This window comes from Salminus brasiliensis, chromosome 19 (genome assembly GCF_030463535.1).
Source record: "Salminus brasiliensis chromosome 19, fSalBra1.hap2, whole genome shotgun sequence".
NCBI lineage: Eukaryota > Metazoa > Chordata > Actinopteri > Characiformes > Bryconidae > Salminus > Salminus brasiliensis.
The window spans coordinates 14,183,891-14,204,647 of NC_132896.1; the positions used below are offsets into that span (position 1 = coordinate 14,183,891).

At 43.0% G+C, this 20,757-nt stretch overlaps 1 protein-coding gene across 7 annotated transcripts in view; it reads left to right on the plus strand.

The window, feature by feature from the left end:
- The window catches only part of tenm2a (teneurin transmembrane protein 2a), a 667,726-nt gene that overhangs the window by 465,035 nt on the left and 181,934 nt on the right, over positions 1 to 20,757 (plus strand). Inside the window, exon 1 of one of the 7 annotated variants that reach the window (XM_072664041.1) lies at positions 8,947 to 9,170. The exons of the other annotated variants lie outside the window; for them this stretch is intronic. Within the exon in view, the coding sequence (XP_072520142.1) occupies positions 9,116 to 9,170 (55 nt within the window). The 5' untranslated portion in view covers positions 8,947 to 9,115. Of the gene's footprint in view, positions 1 to 8,946; positions 9,171 to 20,757 lie in introns of those variants that run through there. 7 annotated transcript variants of the gene reach the window in all.

Genomic DNA, 20,757 nt, shown 5'->3' on the forward strand with positions numbered 1-20,757 from the left:
CACAGGCACCCGTGTCATCGTGCCAGTGCCGTTCTCCTCTTCCTCTTGCACATCAGACCCTAATTAGTAAATAACTCATTAGCATGAGGTGATTAATCACTCACTGGAAAGGGGCTGTGGGTGACAGGCTGCAGACATGTGTGTGTGTGTGTGTATGTGTGTGTATAAGAGAGAGAGAGAGAGAGAGAGAGAGAGAGAGAGAGAGAGAGTGTATGAAGGGAAGATGGAAACTGGATGAGATAATGAGAGTAGAAGAGTATGTGCTCTTAACTTATCTGTGCCATATATACTGCTCATTTCTCAGGATTATTACTGTATAATGTACACCATTGCTTAAAAAAATAGGATAGAAGGTGCAAATGCATTCATGAGATTCATTTCCAGCACATATACTTTGTCAAATTACATTCTGCCTCTACACCCTTAAAAATAAAGGTGCTACAAAAAGGAATCCCTGGTGTGTGATGCAGTAGACTTACCACTCCTGAATGAACAGTTCAGTGGATGATTCTTTAAAGAACTATGAGCCAGATTTCCATCAGTTTAATCGGTGTTAGTGATCCATAAACCATGAAGTCATGGAAAACACCAGAATAAAAAATAATAATAATAAATTAAATGTATTAATCTTATCAATAATGTTTTCAGACATGTTTGGTGTCACAGGCACTTTTTGGAGCATGTACACACACCAGTCCGTTAAATCATGTATTTAAAAGGTTATTTATGAGGGATAAGACTGCTGTGTCATAATAAAAGTCATGAACTCATTCATGCAGTTTCTGTCAAGCGCAGAAGCTGCCAGTATATCTGGTATCTATGCTTTTTTTTATTCATTTATTTATTTATTCATCCGTCCATCCATTCATCCACCCATCTATTTATTTATTTATTTATTTATTTATGGTGTTTACATGTTTCTGTCTTTTACCCATCAGAACTGTCTATTGTATTTTGTTTTTCTGATTCAGAGATTTGTAGATTACAGATAAAGGTTTCTTCCTTATGAAAGGTTTTCTCTAGAACCATACATCCGTTCAGGGACCATTCCTTTTTTGGAGTGTACAGTATATCCACTTTTCTGATGTTTTGTGCTCTCTGCTGTTTATTGCGATGCTTCTGTAGAGCAAGGATGATCTTGTCTCTCTAGTGACCTCCAGCGTGTGCCCAGATTGAAAGTGGTCTAGCTTTAAGCTCCAGAGGCTCCAGGCAGACCAGACCGAGTCCTGTGTAATCAGAGCCATACTGAGATAGAGCAGGACTACAGCCAGCCTGGCTACCCCTCCATCCAAACCCTCGCACTATTCTATCTTTCTTTATCTCTCTCTCCCCTCCTCTCTTTCCTCCCTTATTCTTTATTTCTCCGGAGAGACTGAAAAGCGTGAGGGAGAGCAGTACAAGCTGTCTACAAGACAAAGACAAAAGAGAGGGAGAGGGAATGAGAAAGGCAAAGAAGAGGCAGTGGTAAGAGCCAAAGATAGCAAAGAGCGAAGTTAATTCCCCAGCGGCTTTCTTTCCTTGTTAAAACTAGATGCTCCATCCAACCTAGCCAGCCCACTCTCATACAACTACTACTACACATGCACACACACACACACTGCACACTAGCCTATCCTGAGGTTATGTGTCTGTGGAGGTGTGTGTGAGAGTGTGCATTCATGCCTGTGCATGTCTTCATGACTTCATTCCGGGTCCCTTTTCTTTAACCTGCTTTTATAGCATTTGTTATATATGTAGGGCTGTACACCACAATAAAGTGACACAGTGGACACAGCCTCACCAAAACTGGACAGTTGAGGACTGGAATAACATAGCCTGCTCTGAAAAATATGCAGAGAGTTCAGAATTCGCAGTTTTTAACATGTTCTGGTAATGTTAAAATTTGTGAACATATCAAGGAAAGCCAATTTTGAGCATTTGAGTAAAACGTTTGACCTTTTCTGGTGTACATGAATAGCTTACTTCATCACATCAGTCAAAGACACACTGGATCTGTGACTGGTCAAGTTGCTCAAACAGTAAAACAACACTGTGATTAGAAAGATCATTTGCAAATTGCAGCCTTCAGCAATATCAGAACTGCAAAGGCCAATATTGTGCTAATGAATTAGCAAACAATATGGTGCACAGCCCTGCGTGAGCATGTGGACGATTGTGCCTGCATGCACATTCAGTGTTCAGTGGCGCTGCTCCGATACAGCACCGCATAGGGGCTTATGCTCTATCTCTGGTCTAATGTAAATAGTGCCTTGTGTGTCTGCTTTAACTGGATGGCTTTGTCAGGCAAATAATTGGTGCGAAGCGACTCCCCAGCACTGCAGGCGCTTGATTGGCTGCTTCCTTCTGTTGCTGCAGGGACGCGGCCTTGAGCGACAGGCGTGGGGGTGGTTGGGGTGAGTGACGGCCGCAGCTAGCCACTGCATAGTGATTAGCCCATCACAGGGCATTGCGGTGACAGCCCACGTACAAGCATGGAGATTCATGTGCCGAACTACAGCCCCCAAAAGTGCACTGGAGTGAGTCTGTATGAGAAAACAAAGCCCCCCAAAAATCGGGGAACATTGGGATCTACGCATTCTGACATGCATAGTGTCATTAGCAGAGTGCCGCTACCATATCAAAACCCAGGGACTTTAATTATATTAAAGTACAGATCCTTTCTTTACCCTCCGCTGTAAAGTTACCAGTTTGGAGCAACAAGTGAAGATAACACGGCATTAGTGCACGCATGTAACTTTAAGCAAACTACAGCCGATAAAGTTGTAATAATGGTTTGCTAAGCAGATTTCTTTAATATCCACATATAGAGCTGCAGCCACACTCATTCTCCCTGTCCTTGCTGGTGAGTGCAGGCGACCCAGATGTCAAAAGTGCCGAGTGCAGCATTATGCACAGGCACATGGGTCTTGCAGCATTGGCCATCCATTTTCCTGCGGATGTTTTTCTTGGTTGATTTTTTTTTTTTTTCTCCCAGCCTGCAGGCTCCCTGAGGTCTTTGCAGTAAAGGTTAACTAGTCTTTTCTTAAGCTTTCACTGGAAGACAAATGGCCATGCTCACCCCATGGGCCCCCCCCTCCACCCCCAAATGCACATCCCATTCCCCTACTGCCTCACTCCCCTGGTCGACTGCATGCCCCACACCGGCGTAGTGGAGGAAGAGAGAACGGGAAAGGGAGACTGGAGAGTTGACTGAAAGAAGGAGGCCAAAAAAGGGAGAAAATGATGTAGAGAACAGAAACTTAGGGAAAGCGCTGTGAAAAGTGAGAGAAAATGTATTTTGGTGGAAGGCAAAGTTCAGCAATATTGCCGGAATTGAGCCCTTCTTGCAGCAGATGCTTTAGGTCCACGTTTTTGTGCGTCCACATGCAAATGCATGTGTTACTAGAAGAACAGTACAATATGTCATATTCGAGGTTTGGGGGAAAGTATTGGGAATATATGCATTCAGGACAGAGAAATAGGGTGTATCCATTTGTAAGCTACAGCTACAGTTTTAAAAGGCGTTTTTTTTTTTTTTTCAATGAGTGCAGCTACTACTGTCTTCTAAATAAAAAAAAAAAACTTCTAAATCAGTCAAATACATGTAGAAAACACAAATGCCAGACTGGCTCTGAATGAGAGCATACAAAATGGCATGATCGGATGTACATGACATTAATTGAAAATTGAATAGCTACCCACTTCATTGTAAAAAAAATAAAAAATAAAAAGTCAAATAAACAACAATACACAACATATTCCAGCATCAGAACCATAGAAAAAATGAAAAAAAAAGCTATGTGAGAAAATTTAGGTACACCCTATGAATAACTCGAAGTAATGTTTTTTTGACCATCAGTCTCTCAGATGGTCGACTGCATGGTGTCCAGGTCCTGTGGCTGCAAAACAATTCCAAATCATCACCCTTCCACCACCGTGCTTGACAGTTGGTATGACGTGTTTATGCTAATTTGCTGTGTGGTTTTCGACAAACATGATTCAGTGCAGTATGACCAGATATCTTCACTTAGGTCAATTTGCTGGGACGTCCACTCCTGGAAAGATTGGCAGCTGTCTTGAATCTTTTCCACTTGTGAATAATATTTCTCACTGTAAAATGATGGACTTCAAGTTGTTTGGAAATGGACGTATGGTCTTTGTTTCTGAGACTGATGGACAGCAACAACTGCTTTACATTGATGATGTCTTTCCTCCTTGGCATTGTGTTAACACACACCTAAAAGCTGCAGACCAGCAAACTGCCAAAACTTCTGCTTTTATAGAGGTGGTCATATTTGCTTTTTGGCTTAGTTTTCTAAAATAAATAAATAAATAATGGCAGAGTGGAATATGTTGTGTGGTGTTGTTCATTTAAGATTGCATTTACCTTATTTTAAGAACTGCTAATGTAAAACCATAGAATTCAAATAGAGTGTACTTTCACATGATTGTATTTACTAATATAAACATGGTGCTGTATATTATTAGTGTTGCAGCAAAACCTGCACATTTTTGGCAGATTACTTTGTGTGTGAACCTTCCAAAACAAATGGAACAGTAGAAATGGTCCAGAATTACTTGACATAATACTTGTGCTTTATATTAAAGTTGGAAATATTTACATTTTCTGAGCTTTCATCATGATAGTGAGGATGGTATGCTGTGGCATAACTGAACTAAATCCATACCATGACTTTTTATTTTCATCTGGAGTTTAAAGGGTTGAATAAGACTTGGCGGTTTGGCTGGGGGAGAGCGTTGTGGCTGTGCAGTGATGATCTGTGCTGGCGTTTCTATGCAGAAAGCATTGCTGTCTGTCTGGTCTGCTCGTCTGCTGCCTGCAACCGTAATGAGAGACTCTAATTCTGCAGCCAGTCTCCGTCCACACTGATTAGAGGCTCCCTAGAGAGACACACCAGCTCCAAAAGTCACCCTCTTCACTACTGACTGAGTTGGGGGGGGGGGGGGGGGGGGGGACTCTGAAAAACAGTAGTCGCTAAACTTTCTTAGCTTGTATACATGGTTCCGGGTTGCAGGTCTTTAACCATATCATACCTAACATCTCATCCATTGAGACACGTTGCCTTGATGTGCTTTAAACTCTTTATCTGCTCTCCAGAGTAGTAGAGTTATGCACACACCATGCAAATGTATGAAAAGTCAAATGTATCCGCATGTTTTGTATCATTATAGAAAAGAAATGTGATGCTGTCCTTATTGTTGGATGCACTGTGACCATTTCAGATCATTTTTTTTCTTTAGAACAACCATAAACAGTAGAGTGAAGTGTAGAAGAATTGACAATAAAGCTTAAATATGGTTAATTAATGTAAAACCTCCTTTGCATCATGAAGAGGTTCTTCATACTTTTAAAAAGTTCCTTAGACTTGCATCTTATTTACAATTATAGTCCTTTTTAAAGCTATTTACTAAAAGGTTCCTTCAAGGACAACCACCAAGTGGCTTGTTTGTTTACTGTTTTCCCTTATTTATTTCATTAGTGCAGATGTAAGATGTAATGCGTCACACTTTTGTCGCAGACTTCAGTGTCTGATGTTAAATAGTGTGCCTCTGTATTCTTCTCCTGATTAGAGAGGAGCAACAGTAACCATAATAGCCATTGTGGCCATAATGAGATTCCTGTAATTTACAATCCAGCAAGAGCCAGTTTACACTATAATGACCTTTTCATCACCCCACTGAGTGAAAGTGTGTTTGTGGGTGCATTCATGAGTGTCTGAGAGAGAGTATCTGTGTGTGTGTGTGTGTGTGTGTGTGTGTGTGTGTGTGTGTGTGTGTGTGTGTGTGTATCCAGATTGAACTTTATGAGAATGATCGTGCTCCAGTGGATCTGTGGCAGTCCAAGCAAAGTAGGTAAAAGAGTGACTGAGTAATTGGAGTTGTCCAAATGGGCTGGGTCTAATGGCTTTATAGTAGTTTTATAAATATAGCAGCTGGTCCAATGTGTGTGTGAGTGTGTGAAGGGGTGGAAGCGGATGTCTCGATTTATCTGCTAAATGACATCAGTCTCTGAGGTGCTGACTGATTAGAACACCTGCCCTCTGTTGGGCAGGACTGGTGGTGCCATAAGCTTCCTCTACTAGTTCAAGCCTAGACTAGGAGTTTGAGGTGGACGATACGACAGTATTATTATCATGATACTTTATGTCATGAGACACTTTTCTGATAATATCATGTATTTCTATAACAACTTACATAAAAAAATATATATATAGAAAAATAGTTGATATAGTTTTGTAATTATTTTGGCTTTTTTGCAGTTTGTTTTATGGTTGCATTATTAGTTTTAGCTTAGTTTTTATTTAGTTTCAGTTTTTTAAAGTCACATCCCAACATTTACAGTGATCGAATGAATTCACCAAAATGATTTAAAAAATATATTATTATTATTATTATTATTACAGTTTAACAAGAACATTTCCATTGATTTTATTTTGGTAGTTTCAAGTTTTTTTTAACAATAATACGCTTGAGTAGTGCAGTGTTTCCCAACCTAGGTCCTGGAGGCACACTGCCTTCCATATTTTAGTGTATCCTATGCTCTCAACACAGTTGATCCAACTAATCAACCTATTACCAATCCCTTTCAGAGTTGTAGTGGGTAGATTAAACTGGTTTTCTGAGTTTTTAACTTATGTTTCTTTTTTTTTAAACATATTTTTAAGATCTTTGGATTAAAAAAACGTTGTCAACTGGCATACAAAAACAACAAAAAGAAAAATGTTACTGTCAGGAACAAGTTTCAGGGTTTTTTTGCTTTTTGACCGTTGTGAGGCTGACAGCTGTTCTGTATATTGTACATAGTGCCAACATTTCCTGATGAAAAGTATAAGTACAAATAGAAATGCTCCAAAATCACATTTCTTTTTAATGGTGATTTCCTTTGAAATTTTAGAAGGTATTTTCTTCTCCTATAAAGTTGCCTTTTTAAGCAGCAGTAATGCTGTATATGTGCTCTCGTAAGCTCTTTTTAAGTGTTCTGCTGCTGTTTAATTGCAGACTTCAGGAGAAAACCAAACACATGGTGATACTTATGAGGTATCGTGAAAACTTCTTCACACATCACTATCATGCTGTTCTATTTCTTTGCCATATTGTCCACCTCTACTTTACTGTTCTTTGGCTTTTGTCCTTGTGGCGACATTCAGACTGAGAGTTACACTCAGTTATGCATTATTTGTGTACTAAACTGGATCACCTTGGCTGTATGTTTTCTAGTCATGCTTCTGCCTTTTTGAAGTGCTCTGCTTGCCACCATCTTCGTGTAACCATCTATTATGCAGGATTCCACTCGGATATGTTGTACTGCGGATGTAAATAGGCACCGAACGATGTAAATGAAGCCGGGCCCAAGGCAGAATGTTTAGGCAGGGGTCTCACTAATGCATATCGGGGATTCTGGGACATCTCCTAGCTCAATTATGCCACTTCATCTCAATGTATGTTTTCATCAGTACCCTTCTTTTTTCCCAGCACTCTGGACCTGCAGCACTTTCCCTGCACACAGTTCTCACAGTGACATTATAGGTTATGTATTTTTAGCATACATCACGTGCCGTTGCTTTCCTGTGTGTTTTCCTGTTGTGTCAGGCTGTCAGTGTGCCATGCCAGTCTTCTCGGACGCTGAAAGCTTTTACCTCCAAAGGGAAATGCTGCAGAGAAGTAAAAGTCTGTCCGTGTGGTTTAAGGCACGGACGTGAACAGTGGTCTTCGTAACACGGCTTGACACATGCTAGCCTGGATGGAAGAGCGTTTGTTTTCTATCACACAAACTCCCTCTGTGGATCTGTCGTTCTATTCATCTCTATGCCTTTGCTAAACCAGCTTTGTCGTTTTCAGTGCTCACTCACTCTTTCTCTCACTCTTTTTATCACTCTTTCTCTTACTCTCTCTCTCTCTCTCTCTCTCTCTTTCTCTCACTCTATCACTATTTCTGTAAGTCTCCTTTTTTTTCCTCTCTTGCTCTTTCATGCTCTGTCTCTTTCCCACATTGTCTTTCTATGCTCTTCTCCCGCCACCCCTTAAGTCTGTCCCTGTGTCTCGGTTCCTCTCACTGCTTCTCACTTGCTCTCGCGCTCTCCTTCTCTCTGGAACGCTTCTTCTGTCTCTTTTTCTCACCAATCGTTGACTCTGTGACTGCTTTGCGATTCTGACTTGCTCTCATGCTCTCTCTCTCTCTCTCTCTCTCTCTCTCTCTCTCTCTCTCTCTCTCTTTCCGTTCCTCTCACTGCTTCTCACTAGCTCTCACGCTCTTGCTCTCCCCTTCTGTCTATTTCTCTGCTTGTGTTTTTCTCACTCTCTTGATCGCTGCCTCTATCTCACTACTCATTGCTTTCTCTCTTTGACTCTGTGACTCTGCTTCTCTCTCTCTCTCTCTCTCTTGCTCTCTCTCACTGCCTCTCTCCCTCACACACATATCTCTTTCTCTCTGTGACTCTGCTTTTCTCCCTCTGCTTCTCTCTCTCTCTCTCTTACTGTCACCCTCCTCCCTTTTTCTCTCCTCCACGCTCTCTCACACTCCTGCTCTCTCACCCCATCTCCCTCCTCCCTCTACCCCCCTCCCTCTCTCTCTCTCTCTCTCTCTCGCGCGCGCACGCTCTGCGGAGAGCCTGTATAATTCTCGCAGCTCTCAGACGGCGCCCGTAGCCACAGCCATGTGCATCTCCAGCTCGTCCCCGCTGCCTTCCAGAGGCTAAAAGGAACCCCCTCTGTTTTTTTCTGTCTTTTTTTTTTCACGACCATCCCTCACTTCTCCTCCTCCTACTTCTCCTCCTCCTCCTCCTCCTCCTCCTCCTCCTACTTTTATCTGCATCTCCAGCCCTCGCTCGACCCCTCCATCGCGGAACTACTACGGCAGGAGGCAGAAGCGGCACGCGTGCCCTATGCATGTGTGTGACAATGAGTGTGCGTGCGTGTGTGTGCACGCGTATGCGATGAGAGTGGGAGAGAAGTTAAGTGAGAGGGATTGAGAGGGCACCGAGGTCCTTTCGCTCGCATTTCCTGGCAGCCGCTGTCCGCGGTGCTGAAATCTGAGGGAGCCGCGTGGAGAAAGAGAGACAGAGAGAAAGAGAGAGAGGAGAGAGAAAGAGGGAGTGGAGCTCGCACGGCCGGAGCCATGCACCACTCAGGCAACACCAGCGCCAGGGCTAAAGCACTGTCTCAGGAGACAGGTAAGAGACTTGGGCACTGTGGAGAGTCGCGCACGTGTGTGTGTGTGTAAGTGTGTAAGAGCGTGTGCATGGGGTAAAGGTGTTGAGGCGGTTACGTGGAAAGTGCAGAAGGTTACGGAAGTGAGATGATTCATGGCGTGTGTACAGGGCGACTCCAGGCTTAAACCTGATAGTAGCATACTAACATCTTTCCAGAATGTGTGTGTGTATGTGTGTGCGTGTGTGTGTAGGTCACACAAGTAGCACTGACGTTTGAGCGAGATGCGAGATGATGGTGACTAGGATGATTGACACAGGCTTGACAGTGTCATCTGAATGGATTGCTGCTTTTAAATGCCTTCTCTTGATGACTGAATCATCTTTGTGAGTGTGTGTGCATGTGTGTGTGTGTCCACACACATGTATATGTTTGTATGATCTGTGTTCATGTGTGAACATGTTTCTGTGTGTACATAAGTATATGCATTCTTGGGTGCTTTTGTGTCTGTTTGTATAGGTATGCGCATGCGAGTGTGTTTGTGTGTGTGTGTGTGTGTGTGTGTGTGTCTGCACGCATATGCATGTGTGTCTGTATCTGTCCATGTACATGCATATGTGTTTGTTTAGTGTACTTTTATGGTTGTTTATGTGTGTGTGTTCTAAAATGTGTGTTTCCTTGCATGTTACATGTGCACCCACATGTGAATATATGCTTACTTTTTCTATGTACTTGTCTATGAGCATTGGTATGTGTGTGTGTGTGTGTGCATGTGTGTGTGTGTGTGCATGCATTCCCCTATTTACAAGCCTGCAGTTTAGTCTAATTTGCCTCCCTGAGTAAATTGCTCAAATTGCCAATATTTATAAGATTTGCATTTCATTGGAGAGACAAAGTGCTTGTTTTGTCTGAGGCTCCGGCACCATGAATAATTGAAGGGTGTCTGAGTGATGCCGGTGCTCCGTGCTTGTATTTAGATAGGTGGAGTACTAGAAGGGGAGAAGGCAAACGCTTCCTCCGAAAGCTCTCTATTCGGAAGGACGCTGAGGGAACAGAGCCGCTGAATGACCCCGAGCGCGAGTGCGGGGAGAGTAGGAGTGTGCGCACGCGTTTGTGCATTTGTGTGCAAGCGGAGCAGAATGAGGGGAACAGCGGGGGGAGCCTGTAGCACATTGTCTCCGCAGATGGCGTGTGATTGGCATGATCCAGCCTGCAGTGGCCACATGTTCCCATGGTGGCAATTAAGGAGTGAATTGCTCCGTGCTTTTGTCTCCAAAATGGCAACCTTCTTTTCTCTGACTTTGTATAACGTGTGTGGCAGGAGGGGGGAGGGGGGGGGGGTATGTGCACATTGTATGTGTGTGTGTGTGTGTTGGTGTGTGGGTGGTGCAGAAATGCCCCAGTACAACTTTTTTTTTCTTTTGGATGAGTAGATTGACTTTGATTCGGAAAAATGAAGGGGAGCGAAATAGACAGCCATTGTCAAACAGATCGCTCAAACTTATCCTCCCAAATGCAAAATTTCAGCAGCACAAGCTATTATCTGGAATTCAAGGGGCTCTCTGTCTCTCTTTGTCATTCTCTCTGCCTCCCTCCGTCTTCCTCTCTCTCTATTCAGTATTCAATTCAGTAAGCTTTATTGGCATGACCATATATGGACACATGCTTGCAAATGCATCGTTGAACCAATAAGAAAAAAAGAGGGAAAAGAAGTTATCAGCCAAAAGTAACTAAGACTTTTGACTCTGTTGATTGAGTTCAGTTCCGTTCATTTGAATTCAGTTTGTTTATGTTCATTTTGATACGGTTCAGTTCAGTTCAGATCGTTTCGTTCATGTGAATTCAGGCTGATTCAGTTCAGTTCAGTCCAGGTCGGTTCAGTTCAATTTAACTCAACTAAACTCAACTTAAATTGACCTGACTTTAAATGAACTGAACTGTATTTCAGTGAACTTAACCAAACTGAATTCACATGAACTCAACTCTTAAACAATTGAAGAACAATTCTGAAATGCGACCTCTCTCTTTCCCTCCCTCCGGTGTACTCACAGGCATCTATAAAGGATCTCACCCCTCCTTCACTTTCTTCCTCGTTTCTCTCGGTATCTCGGTCCTCAGCACAGTAATCGGTTGCCCCCCTGGGGTGTGTGCAAGAATGGTGTGAACAGCTCCATATGGGGAGAGGAGAGAGGAGTGAAAAATGAAGGAGGAAGAAGAGAACAGACACTGAAGATGGCAGAAGGCGAAGAGAGAGAGAGAGAGAGAGAGAGAGAGAGAGAGAGAGAATGCAAGAATAAAAAGTAGCAGTGTTAGTGAATGACATGGAAAGCAATCTACATGCACTTCATTTGGGTGCACAATGTGTACCTTTCAACGTCTCTCTATCTCAACTGTACGCTGAAAAGCATACGTAAAGCCCTGATTTAACTAGCTTCATAAAGTACAAATCTATAATCATCAATAATCGATGTATATTAATAAACAACACATATATCCCCATACTTAAAGACAACAGAGAAGTCCTGAATGTTATTTATATGAGGCAGATTGTGAACGTTAGAATCGAGTAAACTGAACGCAACACTTACGGATGTAGGAGCTCATTATAGTGAACTTGACTGTGTGCTTGATGTAGGAATAAAACATGCATATGTGTGTGTGTATGCATGGGAGTGTGTGGGCGTGTGTGTGGAACCGCCAGCCTAGTTGAAAGAGGAGGAAAAGCTCAACCCTTTGATGTAGGAAAGCTGTTTAGCTTAAAGCCGGCCCGCTATTTGCTCCCGACCAGCACCCCCTGACCCGAAGCGTCGGAGCTTTGGGTGGCCAGACCGGGAGTCCGGCTTAAACGGCAGCAGCGTGGCTGTGTTTGATATAGCGCAGGCAGTGGAGTTCAGCGGCAGCGGGGGACACATTCACAGCTGATCTCAGCAAAAGTGTGCAAAGCACTTCACCCTCCACTTTCAGTAATCTGCTATAAGTTGGCCCAATGGGAGCGCTGCTATTTGAAGCTAGTGTGATCCAGAATTAGAGAGGAGAAGAATGTGTGTAGAACGCAGCTGGAACAGATGAGGCCGAGAATTAAACTCTAGAGAGAGGCTCTCTCTCTCCCTCTCTCGCGCGCACTCTCCCTCTCTCTCTCGTACACTCTCGCTTCACTCTCTCTTTCTCTCTATTCTTAATGGCCTTCTTGCCTCTTGTTGACGAGTGGGCCTCGGTGCTCGAGTCACTGACTCAGATGCCAGCTCATTTGATCGCATCTCTCGGCGACTCTGTGACACATGAAACTAGCACATTCAAAAAGAGCAAAGGAGAGAGAGAGAGAGAGAGAGAGAGAGAGAGAGAGAGAGAGACAGAGAGACTGAGGGAGCGATTGGGAGAGAGATGGTGAGACAAAATTAATTGGGTCTGTTTACTTCGGCGAACAAGGGCCTGTTTGTGGCAATGGCGATGTTGTTGTTCTCTCAGTGAGAGACACAGAGAGAGAGAGAGAGAGAGAGAGAGAGAGAGAGAGAGGGAGATTTTAATTGAAAATATGGATTCCATTAACCCCGCAGCCCAGGGCGGCTCATTAGCATCTCATTAGTGCAGAGAAGAAGTAAAGAAGAAGAAGCACATATTCCATTATTGTTTTAATAGGTGATGATTTATCATTTACAGGGTCCAGGGTGTAAACGCTGCTTCTCCTTCACTCTTCACTTTCTGGATCATGTCACAGTGGAAAAGCGCTGCGCAGGACACACACGAAATACACATAGCAATACACACTCATGTATACACACATTCAGTATGCAGAGTGTCTAAAAAAAAGAGACTGCCGTGAGACGCTATGCACAGATTTACACCAGAACATGTACACAGGCATGTGTTGTGCAGGTCTAGGCACACCTGCCCAACTGCACAGATGATGATGCTTCATTCATAGTGAGTCAGTTAATTCTCTTCAACACATGCAGTGTCACAAAAGGCCATGAAAGAGGCAGATTATATTTGTCCAATATTATTTATTTTACCCCAGTCCTGGATACACAGAGTGTATTACGAATATCATGATATGTTGAATCATTGACTTCTGGTAAATGCTGGTAAAAATCATGTTTTCTTAAGTATTGCATATATATCAGATAACCATTTGACACTCCTGTCTATATAAGGAGATTTCACTTGATAAAATTCATATATATATATAAATTAATACAAATGTCTAGAAATGTATCTTCAATTATTTTACAGCAAAATGATGAATTTGATATGTATTGACTAGATTTAAGGCGATTTCATTTGCCAATGATGTCCTTGCAGTGAGAAAGAGAGAGGGAGAGAGATACAGAGGGATAGAGAGAGAGAGAGTACTATAGAGGTTGAGGTCTTTTTGCAGGCCTGCAGTAGAGTGCGTGCTCTGGGTTTATATGTGTAAATACATGTGAGAGGTAGCCTACAGAATGGCCAACTGCCCTCTCTGAGAATCTCACAGTGCCAAGTCTAAACTAAAGCAAACAGCCAGCTTCTTTAAACACTGTCAAAACACACATCTGATCTGAGGTCAAGTTCTGTTCTCTTCCTGTCCTCTGTGCACTCTTTCTCTCTCTCTCTCTCCCTCTCTCTCTCTCTCTCTCTCTCTCTCTCTTTCTCTCTGTGGTTTCATGTCAGGTTTCACCTCTCTTCTGTACTCCCGCTTTAGTCAGGCACCAGCCCCCCCTGCTGGACCCTGTAGGCACAGCAAGCACACACATGTAAACCCTGTGCAAATGGAGAGCATGTTCTGGTTGTGCCTTGGTGGTCTTTTTTCTTAGACACGGATTAATGCAAACTCTACGTAAAAGCCTTACACACAGCTTTCTCTGTACCAGGTACCTCCGACCGTGGATTTGTATAGGGAGGAGTAAATAACAGCGTGCAGAACACTACACTATGCAGGAAAGTTTACCCATTAGTTAAGGCATGTCTGCTGAAGAGTGTGTGTTGCTTTGTGTGTGACAATGACGCTGAAGGTATTTAATCAACAGCAGTTCCCTTCACCCACATCCCGTGCTCAGTGTGAGGAGGGCTAACTATTGCTTAAGTACCCAGTTATTGCAGTGATTGCGGCACTTTTTAAATGTCCAGGCGTCCTTGAGAGCCATACCCCTAGTTGTTCAATCCCTATCCCACCCAGAAATGTGTTAGTTTGTAGAAACGGTTCTGAGCATTTTGGAACTTTTCAGTAATTGGATCACATTGGATTTCACGTGGATTTTACATACAGATAAAAGGTCAGGTGTAAACACACGCAGATAATGATCGGATCATTCAAACACCCCTTGGAGGTGGCCTGAGATGCACCTCCGAGGGAGATGCATGTCCACATTTGACACAAGTGTAAATAAAATGTGTTTATATGGCCCATTTGTTGTCTAGTTTCGTTTCAAACACATGCTGTTTTGACCAGATATGGAACTCCAACATGAATTTAGCCGATGATTTATTATTATTTTTTGTTTATGTTCTGAAATGCTTATTCACCCTCTCAACAGTTGGTACTAAAGAGCAGGTTTGTGGGCGGAGCATGGATAGGGCAATTGATTTCCTCTTTAAAAATCAATGCGGTTTGATCTGTGATCAGAAGGCTCTTGCATTTTCTCCTTTTGGTGAGGTGAGCTAGAGCTAGAGGGTGAGTGGGAGTGATTCCTTTGTGAGGAGAAAGCTGCAGAGCGGTAATGTTACCCACAGGCCTTTAGACCCAGCTATTGAAAAGGACGTGCATGTCGTGGCTAAGCTAATAAGCATGTGTACGAGCAGATGGTAATAAAGCTCTGTGTGATGTGGGCGCCCACTTCATTTGCATCTCAGCGCACCGCAGCCTCCGCGGCCTCACACACACATACACACACACACCACACATTCATACACTTACTCTCGCTCTCTCGCGCACTCTCACTCTCTCGTCTTTTCAAGGATCTAAGTTGCAGGCACGGTCGCGCACCATATTGCTGAAAGTGTTTACGACTAACTCACCCACTCTATTCCTGAGTCACTCACCCGGCCCTCCACCCAGGGATATATGCGCTTTTTCCATCACCCACTCAGCCATCCTTTCAACTAAGCAGGTCATCATTTGTTTGGCTCTGCCATTTAGCATTCGGCGAATTTGAGCTGTTGCCTTCTGGAATGATGCTTTATGATGCTCATAACATGCATGATCTTATGCTTTGGCCTAATATGATATTTCTGTGGGTTTCATAATTTGTAATGCTGAACATCTTTTTGGAATCTGTAGCAGCCTGTAGTGTTACTATAGAAGAAGAAAACCCCATTCAGACATGTAATCCATATTCATAATGCAATGTGCATTGAGTTTAGAAAGCCATATATATATATATATTTCGGTATTGATAATCCAGGTAGACATTTCTACATGTTATTAATAATAAGGCATCACCATTGCTATCAGCAGATAGCAGTGCATCCCTTATATATACCCTTTTACACCTGGTCACTTCAGTCATCTGGATTGTACCCTAATAAGATTTTACCCACATACCCACATCTCTGGCTATTTAATCCAGTTTCTGTGTAAGATGTAATCCTGATTATTGAGACGAATGACGTGACCAGATGTAAACGGGCTCTCAGTCAGTAGTACAGTCATTCCTACCTAGACAGGGTGCCTTTCATTATGTGGGTTGAAAATGACCAGCACTAGTGCCTGTACGTGCAGAAGTGTGTGTTCAAGCCCTTTAATAGGGCAGTAAAGTGTGGGATGGTAATTATCGACTGCAATTGCAAAATCTAACCAATAATTATAGTAATCACATTTTTTTTAATTTTCCACAAATCATATATAAGAAATCAGAGCCCCCTCAGAAAGACTCCTGTCAGAGACCTTTTAGTTCTGCTGCTCTTATCCTGGATGTGATGTGTGTGAGAATGCATGGAATGTTATGGGTTTCCTTGTGTTCGAAGTCATCGAAGATGCATTTCCAACGTATTTGTGCTGTAAAGTTTTTTTTTCTTCAATTCAGCTCCTCTGTGCTGCTCTCAGTGGCTCTGTTGGGGTTATGTTAGGGTTGTTTAGACCTCAGACTTGGCGCTGCTTGTTGGATGCGGAGTGATTTGGGGGATTGAAATAACCGGTTTGGTGAAGTCCCTGGTGCTCTCAGCTAAATTTGAGAGGACGATGTGTCCTCAATCCCACTAAAAGCATTTGTTTTTTCAGCGCCAGAGAAAACAGATGATGTACTTTAGTTCTTTTCCCTCCCCTCACTCCTCTCTCTCTCTCTCCCTCTCTCTCTCACCCTCTCTGCCTCTGTCCTTCAGACCCAAGGTCAGTGGGAGATTGGATTCAGCCCCCCGTGTCTTTCGGGAGGCACAGGCTTGGATGGAGGGCCAGGCATGTTGTAAATCAGTCCGTCCGAGCCCGCTCTCGTCAGGTTGAGAAAAAACGGAGGGGCAGAAAGCAAGACAGAGGGAGGGAGGCAGGGCAGGCGTGTTTGGGTTTGCTCGGCATAGACATGCAAACAAATGCGTGCGCAGAAGGTATTGAGTGGTGTGGTGGCTTGCTGTATAGCAGATTGGACAGATCAGCCTTTTCTCTCTATTAAAGATCAGCAATATGATCAGGCAGCTCATTTCATTGCACTTTATATGGCCGTAAACACACACTCAGCCTCAGTACTCCAGAGCCATAGTGTTATTGGCTCCAGTTTCACTCGGACTCTCGCTGGTTTTTCTGTATTTCTGTCTTCATGCTAATTTCACATCAGGCCACCTAAGCACTGGTCTTGTGACTGCCAGCATTTAGAGATTGTATCATTCTCACTCTAACAGGTTAGTAATTGGAGTGTAACAGCTTAATGGCTGTATTTACAGATACAACCTCTTCTTTTTCTACTCTTTAAACGTTCTACAATCAGTCTGTGTTGTCAGTGTTTCAGCTCAGAGCATTTATCTTTTTACTCGCTCTTCAAAAACTAAGGCTTAGAAGGCCTTAGAGGGCAATCAGAAATGATGACTTTTCTGTCTTTGTACGCTGATGTGTGTGTTTTTTTTTTTCGTGTTGTTTGTTTGTCAGAGCGGCCGTGTGTGTTTTTTAGGCTGGTCTGTTTGCTGTGTGTGGGTGAAACTCGAGCTCAGATGCTGATGGGTGCTGACACACGCGTCGAGTGAGCATACTGTATATTCCAGCCAGCTGCCAGCGCTCGCACAAGGGGAGACTGGGATGCAGCACAGAATGTGTATGACTGTGTGTGTGTGTGTGTGTGTGTGTGTGAAGAGGGGCATACATTTTGAAGACAAATGAAGTACATTTTCAGTACAAATGTCCTGACATTGTTGAAATAACAGCAAACACAGTGACAACAAAGGGGTTTTGACTTTGGGAATTTGGTTTTTAACTGAAAGGGCAGCTTTTAACTTTTTGGTTATGCAGCTTAAGGTTAGGGCAAAAGTTTGAAGCTCCTGCAAAATTGAGAAAAGCTACATATATATGTACTGGATGGAACAACTGTCTAAGCGTTGGCCATCTGGTTGGGATATTGCAAGTTCGATCCTTGGTGATGCCAAAGGCATCAATGGCTGGCAGGCTGAGAGAGCATAATTAAGATAGTAAGAAAGCCTCCCCCACCACTCAACATGATACTAGCCAACACTTGTGTCTATTAGCAAGCGTAACAGAATTGGCATGTTCAGCAGTGTAGTAACATTTCATTAGTGGTAGTTTGAAAAGACTGGTTGGCTGTATGTGTCTTAAAGGAAACACATGCTCGTCTTCCCCCTCATAAGGATGGTGGCATTGTGGAAACCTAGCTAATGGGTGGTAAATGACAATGACAAAAACTAGCAAATTGTCATGGCTGGGTTTCCTAAAAGTAAATAAGAGAAATGGTTTTTAAATTGGGTGCCATTTTAATATATTGTGACAAAACATATCTCTAGAAATGCTGCAAAATTCCCTTTTACATTAACTTCCATTGGAAGTTAAGAAGGGTTTTTTCTTCTCCTGTAAAGATGACATGTTACAGATAAAGTTTTTTTTGTGACAGCAATGACATATGAAAGAAAATCAAAAACCTGTGATGTGAGTGTGACTGGCACATCACATGATCTGTACTCAGGTGTGTTGGACTCGTGGAGCGACGGTTCCGTTCAGGAGTTGACACGTTTAATGAGCAGGAGTAGGAGAGTCTGTAAATGTGCTATTGATTAGCATGTTGAGCGCACGGTCAAGTGAGGTGACTCTTCACTTGAGTCATTAGCTCAGTTAAACCGTTAAGCTCTCCACTGCTTAATATGCCCTTGAGATACAGCAGAGCGAATATCCGCAGATTCAGCACACACTGAGTGCTCAGATATGATTCAGGTGGAAAGAGTTGCTCAAAACACCGGTGATGATACAACCAGATCATTATCTGACAGATGAAGAGCAAAGCAAGATAGAGAATGATAAAAAATGGAAGAACTCTGCATAGTTAAACAGTTAGCCCGTCATCCAATCATTCCTTATTCCTGCCTCTTTGTATGTGTGTGTGTGTGTGTGTGTGTGTGTGTGTGTGTGCAATCCTGTTAATACAGATGTGCAGATATAGGAGGCAATTGTGGGCTACTTTCCTCGGCTGGTTATTTATGATAGACTCTGTATGAGTGTGTTTGTGTGCGTGATGTGTGTTTAGTTGATTAGCTGTGTTGATAGTGAGCGGGCTGATGGATGGCTGTGTGTTTAAGAGTGTGTGTTTAGCTGGGCCTGGCTCGTTGGGATGGATGGATGGAGGTATTAATTTTCTCGGTGGTGATTTGGGCCTGTTTGGCAGGCTGGCTGGCTCTGGGCTCGGCAGGCCTCCCTGCTCACTGGAGCGCCACAGCCGCATGCGGAGGCGCCATGTGGGCTCCAGCCTTGCCATCACCTCCCCTCCTTCTGACCCCCTCTTCATCCTTCCCTCTGTCTCTCATTCCATCCTTCCGTCCAAACTCCAAGTTCTCACGTCCAACCCATCCTGTGTCTGAGTCACTTTTCAAAAGACTGGAATCACTGTTTTTTTTTTTTTTTCTAATGTTTTCTAATGTTTTTTCTAATGTTTTTAAAGGTTAAGATATGCATATCTTGTGAAGGGGGTTCAAGTAAATCCAGAATGGGTCACACACCATTTGTCTAAATGTTTGTGGACACCCCTTCCAATGAATGCCTTCAGCTACTTTAAGATGCCTCCATTTCTGTCGCAAATGCGCACACACACCGCTTATAAGCATGAACTTATTGGCACCATGCCCAATGCCAGACATGGGATAGAGGGTTATAAATCCCCCAGCACTGAGCTGTGGAGCAGTGGAATGATGGTACTTCATCCAATCTTATAAGTTTGGGATGAGTTGAGGAGTTGGGGATGAGGTGGGGTGCTAATCATTCAACATCCTGGCTTCACTAATGCTCTTGTAGCTGAATGCAATTCAATTCTCACAGCAATGCTCCAACATCTAGTTTAAAGCCTTCCCTGAACAGAAGAGACTCCAAAAAAAGATTTTGGAAGAAACAATAAATGAGCAGGTGTCCCAATACTTTTGTCTATAAAGTGTATTTCCAAACTGATATATTTGATCATTAAATTACTTTTGTTGTAGTCTGTAATGTTTATAATGTTCTATAATATCTAGTATATACTACTGGTATTTCTAAAATGGGAGGAGATATTAATAAGACAACTTATTCCAAACTTTTGAACAGTACAGTATGTCTCTGTTTCTCTCGCCCACCTCCTTTATTAGGGTGGGTGATGTAACATGCGCTGGTGTGTTGCACATGGTCATATTTAGAGAGGTTATTTATTGCTCTGGGGTCCAGATGTAGTGTGCAGGGTTTGGCGGTGTAGTGACTCATGGCGCAGGTAGCTGCAGGTCACTGGGGAGAAGAGGGCCTGTTGGTGCAGGTACAGTAGAAGTCATTAAGTTTGTGCGTGGGGAGTGTTTCGCTAACTGCGAGTGCAAGGCCCCACAGTGCAGGTAGAGTTGGGCCTTGTGGTGCAGGTGGCATTTGACTTTTTTTCTTTCTTTTTTTTGTCCTGGACGTGTGAATTTCATTCCTGGTGTGATTTCATTATAAGGATTCTGTAATAGGAACTTCATGCAAGACTACCGTTTCCAGCATTTCTGGATCTCAGTTTTGTCTTTAGTTGCGAAGGAATATGTCAGTGAAAAATCATGCAATATTCATGCAGTCCCCCCCTTATGTCAAATGTTGTCAATCAAATAAAAAATAATTGGCTAATAGATTTAACAAGTAATGGATATCTAAGATATATCAATTGGCATGACTTCATTATATGGACAAAAGTATTGGGACACCTGCTCATTCATTGATTCCTTCAAAATCAAGTGTATTAAAAAGTCTCTACTGTTCCAGGGAGGGTTCTCTACTAGATTTTAGAGCATTACTGTGGTTGCATTCACAGACAAGAGCGCCATCATTCCAGAGAACGCAGTTCCACTCCTCCACAGCTCAATGCTGGGGTGTTTTACACTCCTCTAGCCCACGCCTGGCATTAGGCATGGTGCCAATAGGTTCATGTTTATCTGCTCCAGAGAGTCCTATTCTTTTGGCAGGGACTAGGCAAAATCTGTGTCTACAATGGGTGCAACATAAAGTAG